This window comes from Neopelma chrysocephalum, unplaced genomic scaffold (genome assembly GCF_003984885.1).
Source record: "Neopelma chrysocephalum unplaced genomic scaffold, ASM398488v2 Primary Assembly neopelma1_26, whole genome shotgun sequence".
Classification (NCBI taxonomy): Eukaryota; Metazoa; Chordata; class Aves; order Passeriformes; family Pipridae; genus Neopelma; species Neopelma chrysocephalum.
This window is the reverse complement of record NW_020897695.1, coordinates 14,721,915-14,740,249: the sequence shown is the minus strand read 5'-3', so window position 1 is coordinate 14,740,249 and position 18,335 is coordinate 14,721,915. Positions and strand designations below refer to the sequence as shown.

Below are 18,335 nucleotides of genomic sequence, written 5' to 3'. Positions count from 1 at the left end.
CTGAACGGCCCGTGAACGGGAAGGGCAATCAAGAGAAACACCAGAGGCAGGAGGCCACAGCTGCGTGAGGGTCGCGGCAGCCCCGCCCGCTCGGCGACCGGCGGAAAAACCTCCACCGTCCCTCTGGCAAGAGAGGGAGGGGGTGAGTGAGAACAGTTTCGCTCCCGCCTCCTCGTCCTCCTGCTCCTCCTCCCCGCCGGGCTGAGGGGGCGGCGCGTCCGTGAGCGGCGGGGCGGAGCGGGGGGCGCGGGGAGCGCGGGGGCCGCTCCCCGCCCCGCCGGCAGCACCGCCCCCTCCCCCACGTGCCCAGCCGGGCGGAGCGGGCGGCGGCGGAGCAGGGATCGGCCGCCCCCTCGCCCCGGTACTACGAGCCCGCCGGCTGCGGCTCCGCCCCGTGGCCTCCGGGCCCTGCCAGGGGGTGGGGGAAGCTCTCCGCCGAGCACCGCCCTCATCGGCTCGGCTCGGCTCCCCTCCCCTCCGGCGCGGCGCCCCGGCCCCGGCGGGGACTATGCGGAGATGGTCGTCCCGAGCCGAGGCAGGAACAAAGAGTCGCCACCGCTCAAGCCCGGGCAGCAGCAGCAGCAGCAGCAGCAGTCGCCAGGCGCCAGCCCCAGCCGCGGCCGTCGGCCGCACTCGCCGGGCAGGCAGCAGCTCTCCGGCGGGGCCCGCACCATGCGGAAGGGAGGCGGCGGCCGGCGTGGAGCCCGGGGCGACCCTCGGGGACCCTGCCGGGAGGGGCCCGCGACCCAGCAGGTCCCGCTCCCCCTCCACCGCGGGCCCCTGAGGCTCCTGCGCGTCTTCGGAGAGCAGCTCCGAGGTGAGGCTACTACCCCGAACCCTGCCCCCTCTCCGCTCCCTCTGCCCCTGCCAGGACGGGAGCCAGCCCTTCCGCCCGGGGGTAGCGCGGTGGGGCTGGATGTCGCCTCCCGCCCCTCTTTCCGAGTGTCCCGGCACGGCAGGCGAGCCCCCATGGTACGCGGTGGCTGTTCCTGGGGAAGGAAGCGCCGGGACGTCCTTCTTCGGGAAGCAGCGGTCCGGGGGCGGCGGGCAGGAAGCGGGCACCCCTCTGGTCTCCCGGCTGGAGGGAGGGAGGCGGGAGGGCGGTGTCTGGCACTGCCTGGGGCAGGGGCCGGTTGCGCTCCCGCCCTGCCCGGGCCCGTCCTCCAGCCCCTCACAACGCGGTGGCGGGTAAAAAGAGAGAAAAGCTGACAAGACCCACACGGGGATCGGCGAGAACCAGGGGCAAGGGGAAGGAAGAGAGTTTTTTTACAGCTTCAGCATCCTTTGGGGGAGAAGTGGGGAAACGTGCTGTTTGTGTAACTAACTCTTGTTAAAACAGTCCCTCTGGTGGTGTTGACTAGCGCAGTTCATAGTGCTGGCATGACCAGCTCATTTCTTGATAACGCTCTGCTGAAAGCGTGGAGGGTTGTGTGTTCTTTAAAAGTCTTGACTTCCTGTTTGAACAAATTTGTCGGTAACATACCTGTGTAGAAATCCTCCTTTGACAAGTTATTTTGTAGAGGTTCTTTCAGAAATTAAAAACCTAATGATTTGTATAGTCACCTGAATAGTCTATCTGTGCTGTTTAAAGCTTTTATGTGTAATTATGAACTCTCTGTATGAAATTTCAGCATTTTTGAAGTCTAGTCAAGATTTTTACTTAAAACTGATGTTGCAAAGTTCAGAGTTCCTTTTACAGGGGCTGTTCTTAAGGTACTTGTGTTCTTTGGCAGTATTTGTTGTCGACAAAAAGGACTTCATCATAAAAGCTGATAGCAAGATATGGCTCACATTTCTTCTGGGTAAGTAGAAGAAATACATCGGGGTAAATGCTCTTCTTTTTACCTTTCTTTCTCTGGAATTGTAAACTGTCAAAATGTATTTGGAAATACAGCTTGGAAAAACACAAAAACATAGCTTATGTTGAAAATGGACAGGAAATAACTTCCTGCCTGGTAACTTTTGTAAAGCTGTTACTGTAGCAGTTGATGTGGTATCACAACATTGTAGGAAAAAGAATTCCAGATATTTATGCATCTCTCCTATTCAGTCATTAATTTCTAGGGGGAAAAAAAAGCAGCAATTCTTATTGAGTAATTTATTCAAAACAGCTTGCTTGAGAAGAACTATGGATGGAAGAACATACAATTGGGGGGGATGTAAGTTCAGATGTTATTTGGGAATATTTTTGAGTAAATAATGAAATGGCTAATGGCCAAAGTCTTGAAAAAAGCACCTAAAGTGTTTGTGAAATTAAATAAGAAATGCATTCCTAAAGTCAACAAATGTTAAGTAATAGCGTATTTGTAAGATGCACAGTTATATATACCCTTAAAGGTATTATAGTGAAAGACTGTCATGGTATTCCAAAGATGCTGGTACTATTAATCACACCACCAGTAGTCTTGGTTGCCAAAGGGAGTTTCCTCAGTTTGATGAATTACATTGCAAAGGAATAGCAGGGAAATAACCCTTAGATTACAAACTAATTGATGAATAAAGTGTTCCTGAATTGCTTTACTTACATCTGTTTAGTCAGCATTTCCTAGACTCATAGTTACTTAAATGACATAGAAACATTAAACTGATGGTCAAAATTGAAAAATTATTTTCTTTGATTGAAATTTGAGAGCAGATTAGGGAGAGAGCATTATAATTTCTGGAATTTGAATTTGTCTGTGAAACTCAGATAACCAATTAAATCCATCAGGGAGATATTTACATTTTTAATAGCGGTAAGACCTTAACAGCAAATTATGTGATAACATACAGTAATTGCAGTAGCAAAGAATGTATATACACTAAATATGAAATAGTGAGGTTTGATTAGTTTTACTGGTATCTGAATTTTTGTTGTCATTTTGCTTAAGCTTTAAGGCCCATGTTTTAAAAACAGGCTCCCAGAGCTGGAGCTGGTTTTGTTATAGAGTGAGAAATTTTTTCTCATGCAAATTACCTCTAGTTTACATGCAGCAATAAAATTGTCAAAAATTTCAAGGATAGTCTTATACTACACTTTGCCCTCTTATGTTGGGTTTTTTTTTAAATGACCATTGACTTCAGGCCTTTTTCTTGAAGATGTCCTTTTTATATTGAACAGAATCTCAAAATGGAATAACTTGACTAAGTTGCAGAAGTAGTCTGTGCTTGCAGGTTCCTCATTGTTTCCAGTTTTGCTGTATTCCTACCTCATCACTTTATGGGTATTTGCCAAATATTAGTTTCTTGTATGCTTCACATCCTGCTAGATTACAGTATCTCAGCGTCTGTTGTTCTCTTGGTAAATAAAGCCAAAGAATGGCTTTATTCTTCAGTATTTAATTTCCAGAATTAAAATCCTTTTTAGATGCCATTCATATTGCTTTTCTTAGAACAGCACACAGGCAAAAATAGGAAATCTATCAGATTTTACATAATAGCCCTAGTCTGCAAAAATCTTATCATATGCTTTGCTTTTAGGAATTCTTAGGTTGGGTGAGAAAATGGCACCTGCAAGTTGGAGTACATAGTAGCTGTGTAAGTGTTTGTAGCATTAGGACTATAGTATTCCCTTCCGGTCCTCTACTTCATTCTTTCCCCAGTAAGGACATTAATGGGATCAAAGGATGGTAATTTAAGGGAGCTGATCTGAATGTTTTGAATCAGAAACTAGATTAATGCAGTGTGTTGAAAAATGCCGATTTGTACTCACAGTGGAAGTCTATGAATTAAGACCATTGTCTCTTGAAATGTGAGTAATTACATTGCTGTGCGATTATGAAAGGTCTTAATTTTGTATTTATAATAGAGCGATATTGTGAATTTTTGTAAAAATGTGTATGAAATTCTCCAAAATAACTGTGAATGTATTTACTGTTCCTGCATTGATTTTAAATGAAACATTTACTGAAGAATAGGATTGAGAGATATTGTTTTCTCGATGAAATAAGTGGTATGTTTGAAAGTGAAATGTAATTTCCATATTAATAGATGGTTTATTTGCATCAATAAAATACTTCATATTTGGCTTATTTGGAACCATGTGAATTTGAGATAATGAACAATATTGGTAGCTAATATGCATTTGACTTTATTGTATATTCTTACCTAACATGTAATCCATCTTAAAATTGATTTTTTTTTTTTAATTTTTTTTTTATAACTGGGGTGTGTGTATATGTGAATGTATTTCAGCATCTAATCTTACTGGGAGTCTTATGAATATTGCTAAGAAATGAAATAATACCCTGTGCCAATGTGCAATTATTACTCAATAAGTATTAACTAAGAAAGATACGGACTGCTCTGTTTCGTTCCATAGAATTACCGCAAAACATGTTTTTCTTATGGAATATGGTTTGCTGCATTGCTGACATAGCTAATGTGCTTACCCGGAACTCCATGTCAGATCAATATCGGCTTTTCTGAAAAAGAAATTTGCAGCTTTCTATGAGAACTAATGTAAATGTCCTTAGTGTAAAAAAAGCTTGCAACTCCTGAACCTTTCAGAAGACATTAAGTTCTGCTTACACTGAGCAATTCTTTGGCGATTTTTTTTTTTTTTCCAGAAAGTATATGTAATAATGTGAAGTTTTAAGTAAAAGTTTGAGGTCTTCATTTTCTAACTGGAATCTAACCTTGCCTAACCTCAACTACTATGTGAAGTGTTCAACTTGAGCTAAATGTTAAGCGATACAGGCAGGTAGTTTAGAATTTTTTTTCCCTCTTAGGTAATTTTTGTTTCTTTTTTTTTGTTATTTTTATTTTCTGTCTTGCGCAGCTTCACCTTGCAGATCTTCATATACAAAACTTTTATTTTAAAATTAGATCATAATGCAACAAACTACATTTATGAACCTTGTGGTGACAATGATTACAAGTACTGCCATCACCAGCACTTCCAGGCTCTTTGCTGGAGGAATATCTGGTTTGGATATATATACTAGGGCATGAAGTGTGCATTAAGTCCACTCCCATTCCACATAAATTTAGTGCTTTTGCAAAGGTGTTTTTCTTTCTCTTGTTCCTGCTGCTTTCCAGAAGCAGCCAACCATACTCTTGTAAAATTCAGTCTGAACACATGTGCATTCACTAACTCTCCGACTGTCTTCTGCATGGATGTGCAGGCATTACTTTATGTTTTACCGATGTGTAAGCCATTTGATCCATTCCACATCGCCATAGAGGCAAGGGCTGTGCCTGGGAATGGGGGGAGTTGTGTGCTGGTCAGCACCCTGGAGAGAGACACAGTGCTCAGCACCTTTCTGGCCCCAGCTGGGTGTAAGCAGGACAGGTGATTATCTTCTCTACTTTGCTCTGTATAGCCTATGTGAATAAGAGGGCTCTTCGTTAACCATAAAGATTTTCATGGATTGAAGACAACTAGTCTGCCAGACCTTTCTGTGGCAGAAAGCCACTGTGTGCCTAGAGGGCAACCAAGACATCTTCAGTCTAGGAGGAGCGCTGTGATCCCCCTAAATGCCTTCCCATTATCCCTCACTTATGCTGACTTTGCTTCCGTGCTGAGCTCTGTATATGTTGTCAATGCTGCCCAAGGAAAATGGAATGGTTTCTGCTCTCTTAAGGATCTTGTCATGCTCAAGAGGTCAGAGACCTAGATTGTTAACCCACTGCTTTATCATCATTTGTCTTTTCCCTTTGTCCCTCAGATTACCTCCCTTGTTCTGTACTTATATGGCAACAGTGCAGACAGTCTTTGAATGGACAAATGGAACGTTACTGCATGCAGAGTCTATTTTTTTTAGCAATTATAGTTGCAATGAGATTTGTGTTGGATGTCATGGTCCCTTTGGATTTCTGATATTTACAGCAAAATGTGGTCCGTAAATGAAAATTTATTTAATGAACTCATGGGGAAAGAAAACAAACATGACAAACAAGGGCTCAGTCCACTTTGTAGAGACTAGTCTGACATGGGAATTCACTAACTCATCACTTAAGGCATGAGGGGTCGAACTCACAGGTTCTCTAATTCACAACTCAGCTTGAAGCTTCTAACCTGTGCACTTCTGAGCAAAATAATTACCTAGATGATAGTGGTAGTGTTCATCCTTCCTTTTTCATCATGGTGCAGGCGTCCCCTGTATCACACTAGGATATGTATGAAAGCCTCACCAGTCCAGCAGCTTCTATATCTGCTTCAAAAACTTTTTGGCTAAGCTGACATGTTTATACCTTCCAGCTTGGAAGTTTGGTCTGTAGCGTTTCCTTGAGTTAGCAGTTTCTGAGGACACTGCCAGACAATCAATACGCAAGGATTATGGCTGCAGGAGACACCAAGCTGCAGGGTGATAATGGCTGCATAGTGACTTTAAACCCTCTCTGGTCACAGGTCCTGCCTGTTTTTTGCCCTTGCTTTGGCCTAGCAGTCCTGCTTGTAGCATGCATCAGGCCTTAGCTGTGTGTTGGCAAAAATCTGAGCAGGAGTTGAATGAACAGTCACAGTAGGTGTCATAAATGCTAAAAATATTTGTGCTTATTAAAAAAAAGTGCTTGTAATTCAGTTTTGTTGTTGATAGATGTAGTATGTGCATTAGATGCTGGTGGTCCAACTTGAGTGATGCAGGATATGGGTGGAAACATTGCCTATTGGTGGTTAGCACAGCATAATTTCAGATTTTGAGAGACCTGGCCATGAAAGTTAATTCAGATGTTCCTATTCTTCTCTTCCTCTGGAGTCTTGAGTACCTTCTGTGCATCTGTGAAATAGTACTGTAATTACTACAATGAACGTGATTTCATGTTCAGTTATTTATTTGAGTAACTTCACACCTTTTGTTTCCTTTACAGCTGTTTTTGCAGGAGTCCTACATTGGTAAGGTTAAATTTATTGCTTGAGAGTAATATGGTATTTTAAAATAATAAAGATAGAACTTTTACTTATTTTTAGACAAGATATTGAGAAAATTTATATTTAGATCTTTCCTCTCAAAACTAAATTGTCTGTGAGCTGAGTAGTTCTGTTCTTGTGAAGCTGATGTGACAGGTTTCTTAAGCCTGTTCAGAGAAGAGTGAAGCCTGCTTTTCAGGTAGAAAATTGTTGCTTAATCATTAAATGTCTGCCCTTAAATTAAAATACATTACAGTATTATATAGCATTATAGTATTATAACTAATGCCATAATAGAATTTACTAAATACTCTGGGTTCATATTTTTTCAATTTAAAATTATCTAAATAGAGGGGAATTTTCGTATAATATGTGAGTAAATTAAAATAGCAATTTGTAAGTAAACTTCATGTCTTCATTGAATGTTCCTTGCTATCTCTGACTTAATACATTTTAAACCTCTTTATTCAGTTTCAATTATTGTTATTTTTTAACAGGTGTCACATAACAGCTCTATTTGAAAACGACCGTCATTTTTCTCACCTGTCAACACTAGAAAGAGAAATGGCTTTTCGCACAGAAATGGTTAGATTATGTTTCAGTGGTTGGAAAACTTCTGTCTGTAATCTGATCATGGGCTTCCCAAATTTTTTTAATACGTTCTGGATAAGTAAATATATTGATCTCTTACAGCTAACATGCATTACACATGTAGAGTATTTGTGCGTCTTGTATTTCATCACTGTGAGTGTCGCTTCACAGTTAACTTTAAATATAATTTAAATTATGATTCTAAAGGATCTAAAGTACAAAACTGTGCAAATACCTTATACCTTGCTTTCAATTTTAGTCTTGTTATGCAGCCATTTTTCTAAATAATTTGTTTATTTAATAAATGTTGGCATATGTATACACCTTTTGTCTACTTTTATTTTGAGAATTGTGAAACGCTATGCTAGTGCATAGATACCAGATGAAATGAAAGATTTCCAGACATGCTGTGAAACAAGGTGAAAGGAAACCCACATTGTTTGTTTCAGTGATAGTAACAGAAGAGATTTGAGAAACTGGATAATCCTCTTGAATAAGTTTGTCTTGTGTGTTACATTACGAAGTTTGTTTAAAAGTGAAACTTGTTCATGAAGCAGAAGTGACCTCTTTAATTATAAATAATAATTCTGCTCTCCTGTAGGGTCTTTATTATTCCTACTTCAAGATCATTATTGAGGCACCATCGTTTTGGAATGGAGTATGGGCGATTATGAATGACAGACTAACTGAATATCCTTTAGTGATTAACACCTTACAAAGGTTCAATCTTTACCCAGAGGTGAGTTATATTTTAAAAATAATACCTTCTGTGAATCTTTTGTTTCTTTAGCTTTGACTACAAATTTGTAAGAAATGTTACTCTGGAAAATTGTCAAGATAAGGTGACTAATGAAGTGTTGCATAAATACGGAATTTTAGTTCCGTATTTCACATGATAAAACTACTTCATGCATTGTGATCAGTTTTCAGACTTCGAGTATGTTCAGTCAAATGTGAATGCTTTCTAGATCTTAGTATTTATTTTGTGCAGTCTTCAAGTTGCAGTCCAGTTCTATACTTCTTGTCTTCTTTTGTTCTCTTCACTGAGAGCAAGTAGGTTGCTGACATTATGTACTTCAGGAAATATGACATATGAAATATCAGTAGTATGTGATAATAATGACTGCAATGATACAGATAGCAAGAGGTTATTTTGTCTTGCATTTTGTATGGGACATACAAAACTAACAGTTCACTATGGCCATAAAATCTATGAGTGGTAATAGTTTACTTAGCTGTTGGAAAGGAAATTCCTCTGTGGAAAACTGATTGCTGTTGTTTTGTACATACTTGATGTTATACTTGTTACCTGGTTAGATTACATTCCTACTCTTCTAAAGAGAACATGTGTTTAAGTACAGAAATGTTGGAGTCTCTTACGGTTTTGCCAGCGTGTCTCAAACATTTTGCAAAGGGAAAACTCCCTTGGTTAAATGTACATTTCTGTAACTCCATGTATCAGCAACAGCCTATTTTTTGGAGAACTAACTAATAATGGCTGTAATTGTTGGGTACTAGCATTTATACTCATTCTCCTAATCTGTTGGAGCAGAGCTGCTTTCAGGAACTATATGTGTAAGAGTTCTTGGCATGTGTGTATTTGTAGAAGTTGCATGTAGTGGTTTAGTTTGATTTCTTTATTCCTTACTCTGGAAGAACTAAATACTAAATAGATGACTGCTTTTGTTGCCATATCACTTGTTTTGGGTTTGCTTGTTTGTTTGTTTGAACTCCAAAGGGATTGCAAATCAGTTGTAGCAATGCCACATTAGGAACATACGCCTTATTTGATACTAAAATGTTATTTTCTTTAGCTGAGAAAGATTTGTTGACTTCAGCTATAGTCTGACTTTCCAAAATCACAGATACTGGTCAAATGAACTTGTTCTTAGAGAGTCATCAGTATCACCATGAAACATAACTAAGTGAATTAGATGATGAAATCAAAACAAGAGCAATCAGATGTAGTGGCTGACATTCTGTAAGAACATTAGGTTGATTACTGTGCAAAATGTGTAGGCTTGTCTGTTCATTCAGATTTTTCTAGGATTATACAGGCTCGTAGAATTTGGTGATAAGGTATGAATTCATTCATCTTTTCTGTGCCTGTGTGGGCGTGCAAAGCAGACAAATAGTCTCCTCTGCTACTTTCAGTCATTTATTGCTTAATGTCTAGCCTTTCTGTAAATAGTGATTTAGGGGTTATTTTAAGTGCATTTCTTGAGTACTCTCGTTTGCATGTAACTACACTTATAAAACTGTCAATAGGTGCAACTTGACATTTGAAATGTGTTGTCCAGATTTATTTAATTTTATGCTTATGATTATAATTGGTGGTGGGAAGATGCTTGTGGATTTATTTGTTGGCAGTGAAATGTTTCTTTCTGATATTCAGTATCCAGTCATGTTTTCTGAAAGTGTTTCATTTCCTATATGATATTTTGGGATCTTTCCAGCTCTTTCGGCCCATTAGTAGCATTTAGGCTGAATTTTAATAAAATGTTTGTTTGTTTAGTGGATTTCAAAATTCAGTTAATCAAAACCGACCTGGAAATCCCATTGCTAAATAGGATGTCAAACCCATTAAGAAAAGTAAAACAATTCACTTGTATGTACAGCCAGTACTAGCCATGAAAACTTCAAGGGGGGAAATAAAAAGGTAAAGGGGGAAAAAAAAAAGTAAAATGAGTAAAATGAGTCTATAGCAATAACTACATTGTTTATGTAAATTATAATTACAAATGGTAAAAAAAAAATATGGAAAGCAGCAAGGCAGTCTTTTTACAATGTTATAGTCCCAATAAAGTTGATTTTCTAAGTATTTGCTGCAGAGTCAGGTTGTACTAGTAATTGTGGTGGTTTCATTTCAGATGCAAAAGAGAGATGGCAGAGAGATAATGTGTGGTGGGGAGATAATGTGTTAAGTTGGTTCTCTGGCTATTTGTTGTTATGGAACAGTTGATATTTCAGTGTGTGGCAGTGATAATGAAAAATTGAGTTGAAATGAGGAGTGTTGCAAAGACGCATGTAGATGGCTTTAAAGTGCTCACTCTAAGGCACCTAGTAAAAAAGATTGACTGTTCTACATGTTCTTTTACAGCAAAGGATTGACCTCGTCTGCAGAGATCTCCTGGGTCTGAGAGCTAGTCTTTTGTTTTCCCAAGTTCTGTGTTTTCTGCCTCATCTAATACAGAACAGTAAAAATTCCAGAAACACCATTGTGCTTTAATTGACCTAGCAATTTTGTACTGCTTACTGATTTGCTTCCATTTTCATGCCCATATTAACTGTTTCATGTAAAGTAGCTTTTGGCAAGAAATATTTGTTTTGCTTGATACCTTTGCTGGTACCTTTTTAGGAAGTATTCACTTGGAACACCTGCAGCAGATACAAACACTTGTGGCATAAAAACCTTAAGTGGTTAAGATGAATTAGTTTTGGATTTCTGTTGGGTTTTTTTGTGCGACGTTGGTTCAGCAAGAACGTTTCATGTGCTTGGGTAATGTTGGCTTCAGGTGATGCAAATATGCTAGACAGGTGTCTCTAAGCTGCCATATGCATTTTGTTGATTATGTACAGAGCACACCCAGGTAATAAGAAGAAAGATATGGATTTGGTTCTCCAGTCATGTTGATGCCTGTGTGGAGATGGGGCAGGTGCGCACACATTCATGTATGCACACATGCATTGTCAGAAGTACCAGGGCACAGATGTTCAGAAAGCTTCCAGGAATTCAGGATAGCACACTTTACAAGGCACAGTGTTGAGGCACAGAATCTTGATCTAGAAAGATGTATTTTAAATATAGAAGATTTACATTGGGAGTGTGTAAAGGCCACAGATGAGGTGAGCCATGATGATTGGAGCCCTGGTATTAAAAGTTAATGAATTTTAGAATCGCAGAACAGTTGTGGTTAGAAGGGATGTCTGAAGGTCATCTAGTCTCAATGCTCTGCTCAAACTAGGGTGAAGTAGAACAGGTTGCTCAGAGTCATCTCCTTTTAATTTTGAATATCTCCACCTCTGGGCAGCTTGTTCCAGTGTTTGACCACCCTCAAAGTAAGAAAGTTTTCTCCTATGTGTAAGTGGAATTTCCTGTGTTTGAATTTGTCTCTTGTCAACCAAAAAGAGTCTGTCTCAGTCATCTTTATTCTGTGTCCTTCTTGTCGTGGGCAGCCCAGAACTGGACTCAGCACTGAAGATACAGTCTTAGCAGTGCTGAATAGAGGGGAAGGGTTACCCCTCTTCTCCTGGTGACGTACAGGCTTTTTTTGCAACAAGGGCTTATTGCTGACTCAAGTACAAATTGTCCACCAGGACTCACAGGTCTTTTTCTGCAAAACTGCTTTCTAGCTGGTCAGCTCCCAGCTGTACTGGTGCGCTGCACTATTCCTCCCCAGTGTAGGAGATTTCCCTTTCATGAGATTCCTGTTGGCCCAGTTCTCCAACCTGTTGAGATGCCTCTGAATGGCAGCACAAGCATCAGCCACTCCTTCCAATGTGTATCATCATCATGCAAACTTGCTGAGGATGTTCTTTTGTACCGTCATCTGGTCTGAAGATGCAGAACAGAACTGGCACCAGATAAAAAGAAATATTCACAGCTGTCCCCTTATCTATCAATTCAGTCATCTCAGGAGGCTATAAAGTTGGGCAGGTGTAGTTACAAATTTACCTTTGTAAATCCGTGCTGATAGCTTCAAATAATTTTTTTGTGCTTTGTAAGTTTGGTAGTGTTTTCCTAGAGGATTTACTCCATCACATTCTCAGACATATTCTCTGTTATCTCCCTCTTGCCCTTGTTGAAGATAGAAGTGAGTTTTATTAATTGTATGGGGAAAGAAAAGAGGGAATCATCTTTCTTGTACATGTTTTCTGTGACACAGGGCTGAGACAGCTAATACTGCAGTGGTGAAACATATTTTCAGTCTGGGAACCCCTGGGTTATAACTTTCAGAGCAGCTCAACTGGAATGGCCACATTACTCATTTATGAACTCTATAAAGTCAGTTATATCCTGACAGAATAGCTTGGTAATGTTATTAACTAATGATTTTGCTATGAGATGAGTTGTCATTTTTTTCTGTGTAAAGTACTGATGTTTTCTGTGTCAGGTGTTGAGATTTAATTGGGTTGTTGTTATAAGGACATTACAACCTTTGCATGGAAAATGGAACCGCTGTCTTACATTGCGTCTGGAAACCCTTTCTAATGCATGCTTAAATTTAACCTATATAAAAATTTATCAGAGTAAAACTCTAAAGATTTGGTCCGCTACTATTCTTGCCGGTTGAAATAAAAATTAATTATTTTTAACGGATTTTATTTGGCTAACTGTCCTATGTCAACAAGATCTGAGATTTTAATATCTGATAAACAAAAATACTCAAATGAGGAACCTTCCAGACAACACTGAAATTTATAGGTTGTTGGTTTGGGGTTTTTTTCAATATTGCTGTTTGATGCATGAAATTATTTCTGTTGTAAAGCAGGCATAATTTTAGTCTATTAATGAACACTTGGTCTGTGTTGGATGACTTTAGGAAACCATGGTCAAAAATCCCAAGTTTTTGAGATAAATTCCGAGTTTAAAAATAATCCCAGATGAGGCCAGTTTTCATGACAGGTTACCTTGGGCATTGAGCTAATCTCAAAGTTCCTGTTCAGAAACTTCAAATCCTCTTTTCCCCCTAGGTGGTCCTTGCCAGCTGGTATCGCATGTATACTACTGTTATGGATTTCCTTGGTGTCCCAACAAAAACATGTTGGACTGTAAACAGAGGAAAAGGGCTTAGTCCTGTTGAAAGCTGTGAGGGTAAGTTGTGTTTTATTCTGTTTGTTTCCTGGAAGCATATAATTGTGGCTTTATATATTTCATAAATAATAAATATTCCTGTGGTTGTTTTTGGCTAAACCCAGGGTTTTGTCAGGTTCACAGCATTAGTGAGAAGCATGAAAAAGAGATACTTCTAAGAACACCAGGGGTGAGAATGTGGGCTTTGCTTATTAGATAGCTCCTCCTACCCGGGTTGAATTCCTATACTGCACTTAGAAACTTCGTAGTTTTAGTCTAAACCTTCATAATGTTGGACTATTACAAAGAATAAGATGTCCTAAATGTAATTGGAAGCCACTGTACGTGTATTAAATTTCTGTAACTTCTGAACAATCCCAAATACATTCCGAGTTCCTACATTTCAGAATTTACCCTCTATATTTCCTCACCTAATTTTAGAGATTTTTTTGAGAAATCATATGTAGTGATTCTGCTGGGAACAATCCTCTCCCTCTCATGACTATTCAACATAAGAATTTCTACCTTATACCTTGATTTTGATGCCAAAGCTTGGACACTACCACTTTTTTGTTAGTTTGGGGTTTTTTTTCCACATCTGAAATATTGGCTTGTCAAGTCAGTATTATATGATAAAAGTACCTTACCAAGAAGCACTTTCAAGACGTTCTACAGTCAGTTAAAGCTGAATGATAGATGGTAGCTTGTGAAGTTGTTTCATTTTATCATTTAAAATGCCTTTGTGTGATGACAGGTTAGTATTTTTCCTTTGCACAAAGGCTATAACAACTTTCTTCACTTTCTCTAATTTTGTTAGAAGCAATAAGCAGTGAATACATGTACAACTTTTCATTCCTGTTTTTTGTAAGAATAAAACCAAACCAATGAAAACACCAACTATTGAGGCTACCATGTTTGGTGAACATATCATCATCCTGCTTTAGAGAACTGTCTTGCTATATTTTCAGCAATGGTGAATAATCAGTTTTGCTACCATTTTCTGTAATGAATAAGGCTTTTCATGCTGTTTTGCTGAAATGATTAGAATCAGGAGGGTTTAAAGAAATAGTGGGAAAGAGAATAACAGCAGAAGCATGAACACAGAAGTGTCTGTTAATGAACAAATTGAAAGACTTGCATTACTGGAAAATCTCTTGGCTTATAATGAAAGAAAGCCAAGAGCATTGTGTATATGTTTAAAGATGGATTTACTCCTGCAAGGGATGGGAAGTGAGAGTCTAGAGAGAACAAACCTGTTCTAAAAAGCTCTATGAAATCAAAATGTAGTCTGTAGAGAATGTTCTTAGTGGTGCTTATGCCTTCTAAACATTGCAGGTTTTTCTCTGCAGTTAATGTGTCCCTCTTGGTTTGTTCTGTTGCTGACTGCCCCAGTGCCATCTCTGTCCTTCCTCTTTCTGTGTTTTCAGAGCTGTGGTCTTCTGATTGAATCTTCACATTAATGTTGATGACATTAACTTTTTTTTGTTGTCTTTCTGTAAATATATTAAGATAGTATACTGACTGTGTGGTGGGTTGTAAGCAATATGGCCTTTCTTCTATACTTGACAACATGTGTTAACTGTTTGTTCTTAGGGTTGGGAGACCCTGCTTCCTTTTATGTTGCTGTGATTTTTCTTTTGAATGGATTAATGATGTCACTGTTCTTCATATACGGTACATACCTCAGGTAAGGCAGTTGAGACTGACCTATTTATTTGGTAATCGCTCTCAGTTTTGAAAAACTAAATTTGAAAACGTGAATGTTAAAATATTTTTATTGGATATTGATTTTTTGTTTTTACAGCAGGAATGCTTTTATTCCATATATATTGTCACTGAAAGATTACTGAAATAGAGAAACTTTCTGCTTAAAATAAATGATGATGCTGGAAAAAAATTGCATAAATTCAGTGAAGAGGTATCTCATTGGTACCACCAGGTTGTGGGTAAAACTAGATGCTGTACATGTTTTAAACAGCTTTTGACAGGTTTCTGCTCTAAAAATTATCACCATAGCTCATTTTTAAACAACGTTTAAATGACGGTGTACTTTTAACCAAGATTGGAGTTTTCCCAATGCTTTGCCTCAAGTCATATTGCATGTCTTTCAATTTTAACTTAACTGAGAAGGCAAAATATTTTTTAAGATAATGCATTCATTGTATACACTTCCCCTTTTCTATAAATTTGTGTTTTCAGTATCTGTCCTTAAATTTCAGGAACTGTAATACACTTTCATACAAAAATAGACTCCATATTCAGCAGAAAAACAGAAGTGGAAATGCTTTTCTGTTTACCTCATCTGTTGGTTTTCCAAAAAATTAAATGACTGCTATATTTTCCTCTCAGAGATGTAATTGGTTGTCCCACTCATTCATGCTCTGGCTTCACTGTCTTGTGATTTCTTCCTTCTCTCTCTGAAGCACGTACTGATCATTCAAATAAGAAATAGCACAGAGCAGACACTGACAATAGAAAGAGGTGTTTGGGAGTAAAGTGTCTGTATTCCTTAGCATAGGAAATGAATATCTCATGTTTTGAGGAAGTAGATAGATTTGAATATTTGTGCAATTCACTTGTAACGTTTCTCTTAAGGGAGGTATATGGAAGTCCACATTTTATATATGAATGTCATTGAAAAATCAGTAAACTCTTCATTTCTCACTACTTTCTTTAGATAGCATAGACCTTGAATTTTGTTTCTGGTTTGGGGTGGGTTTTTTTTGCAAATTTTACTTTGTTTCCAAGATTAACATTTTAAATGTTGAGCACATTCTTTTTGTCATTTTGCATTATAATGTTGACGCTTTTAGAATTTATGGAATGTAAGATTGAGTTTTATGTGCAAGAATGCACAATTCCTGAAGGTTGTTTTACCGCTCAGGTGGTATCTTAAATCCTCTGATTTTGTACCTAGAACCTACTGATTCTGTTTGACTTTATACTAGTGATGGGTGAAGGATCTGAGAGGATATGAAGGGGGTTTTTTGCTTGTTTGTTTTGGGGTTTTTATTATTGTTGGGTTTTTTAATAATCATAACAGCTGGCTGATGCTTTTGTTTAGTAGCAAAAATGGTATATTCTGTCATTCACAGTAGTAGTGCACTTGTGTGCACAAAAATGTTGCTTTATGTCACAGAACATGAGTAGTTACGAATTGTCCAAACAAATCGCAACCTTATCTATTGCTGTTTTGAGATGGGTTAAATTTGAGCAATATCTTTGGGTTTAGTGTTGACTTCGTGGTGCTATTTATTCAGTGGGTGAATTTGATTGGTATGGAAATGTAAAAAATCCTTAAGTCAAGGGCATTAAAGGTTCCTTGTGTTAACATCACAGTATTTCACATAAGAATTAAGTTGTATCTTGCATTGACCATATAGTGAGTTAATTTTTAAATGTGTTTTTTGAACATGCTTGATTTGATTACCCTAAATTAATCTTAGATTCAGACCAAAATTCCTTGTTGGATGATTGAGCACACAAACTCTGAAATTTACTGCTCAGCATCTTAGGGAAGAAGTACTGCATTGATATTGCCTGGTGTTTAAAAGCACTCAGATGTAATTATCTAAACCAAAGTTTGTGAGGAGTGAAATGACTGTTTTACAAGTTATTAACATTAAAATTGGTGTTCTGCTGAAAAGAGTTGATGTATGAAGACTGGTTTGCTCTGAAATAATTATTATCTAACTAGTATTTTAATACTGTATGTAATTTGTTGATTACCTTCCCTTGATGCTTCAAAGCATTCCTCTCTTCCCCCCCCCCCCAGTAAACTTACCTATACACAAGTCCTGCTTCACGTTTCAACGTTGACCATTATAAGATTCTGTTGTACCTATTTTTCTTATTCTTTTCACAGTGGGAGCCGTCTAGGAGGCCTTGTTACCGTGACGTGTTTCTTTTTCAATCATGGAGAGGTAGGTCTCCCTCCCCCACCCCTTTTTTTTAATTATTATTGAAGTTTAAGCTAATTCTAATTTCATTAAATGTAGTGATGTTGCAGTTCTATTAGGGAATGAATTTAAATAACTTTAATTCAATTTAAATACACAAGTAAGACATTGAAAGCAAAATAGGCTATGACTGGAAAATGTGTAGCACAGTTCAATGTGTCACCTTGGTGCTTAATATAAAAAATCAGAAAGGATATATATTGTAAAGTGGTCCTGAGATTTAAATCTTAGTAGCGCAAGTTTCAAAACATCAAAATACTCTATTTTTCTGCCCGTTACAGACATCACCAGGCTTCATGTACCATATGAGTAAGCTTCAGAAATGGTGAAAGTTTACTTTAAATTGGTATATATCTTACTGGAAATTCATAAATACAAAAAAAAAAGCACAGAGAAACCTCTGTAGTACTGATGTTTTGGTTTGGGTTGGGTTATTTTGTAGTGCTCATTTTATGTGTGAAAATGTATATAAATACAAATAATATAATATATATCGTATATATATACATATTTATTTTACTTAAAATGCAGATGGAAAATAACTACCTTATAATTTAGTTAAGTGTTGAATTTATGACTTGCTTACTTATTTAACTGAGCTGACAGTGATAGAAAACACTGAGTAGTAAGAATATGTAGTTGCACATAACAGAATTAAAGATGCTTCTATTCATAGTGAGCTTTGACAGTTTATTATAAAGCAAAAATCTATGGGATGAAATAGCTATTTTATTTTTAAGTTTAATTTGAAATGTTTTTGTCTAAATATCCCACATAAAGAACTTTCACCCATGCCTGGTTGAGACCAGATAAACATTACAGAGTTGCTAAACTTTTTTTGGTGCTATAAAAGCATAAATACATTTGTGTGGATTTCTGTTCTTCTTAATGGCCTTCTGAAGTGAAATGAGCAGGGAATACTCGTAGAGTAAGCACTGTTTTGCTAAATCTGTGAAGGTGATAAATGTAACTTCAGAAAGAAATGAGCTGAAAACTTCAAAAATAGTGGTAGCAATAATGAAAAGAAACGTTTAAATCATTATGGCACAAGCAGTTCTCCTATCTGTCAGAGACTGTAGGAGAACTTGTTTCTTTTAATGGATGACTTGACTTGGGGGAAAAGAACAGATAATGCACATATTTTGGAGAAGGGCATGAAATC

The 18,335-nt window shown here is 38.2% G+C and overlaps 1 protein-coding gene across 1 annotated transcript in view; it reads left to right on the top strand.

Moving 5' to 3' along the window:
• Positions 1-516: 516 nt before the first annotated feature.
• The window catches only part of DPY19L1 (dpy-19 like C-mannosyltransferase 1), a 45,551-nt gene continuing 27,732 nt past the window's right edge, over positions 517-18,335 (top strand). Inside the window, exons 1-8 of the mRNA XM_027675663.1 lie at positions 517-817; positions 1,734-1,802; positions 6,790-6,814; positions 7,327-7,414; positions 8,022-8,159; positions 13,115-13,235; positions 14,808-14,901; positions 17,080-17,137. Coding sequence (XP_027531464.1) covers positions 517-817; positions 1,734-1,802; positions 6,790-6,814; positions 7,327-7,414; positions 8,022-8,159; positions 13,115-13,235; positions 14,808-14,901; positions 17,080-17,137 — 894 coding nt within the window. The remainder of the gene's footprint in view (positions 818-1,733; positions 1,803-6,789; positions 6,815-7,326; positions 7,415-8,021; positions 8,160-13,114; positions 13,236-14,807; positions 14,902-17,079; positions 17,138-18,335) is intronic.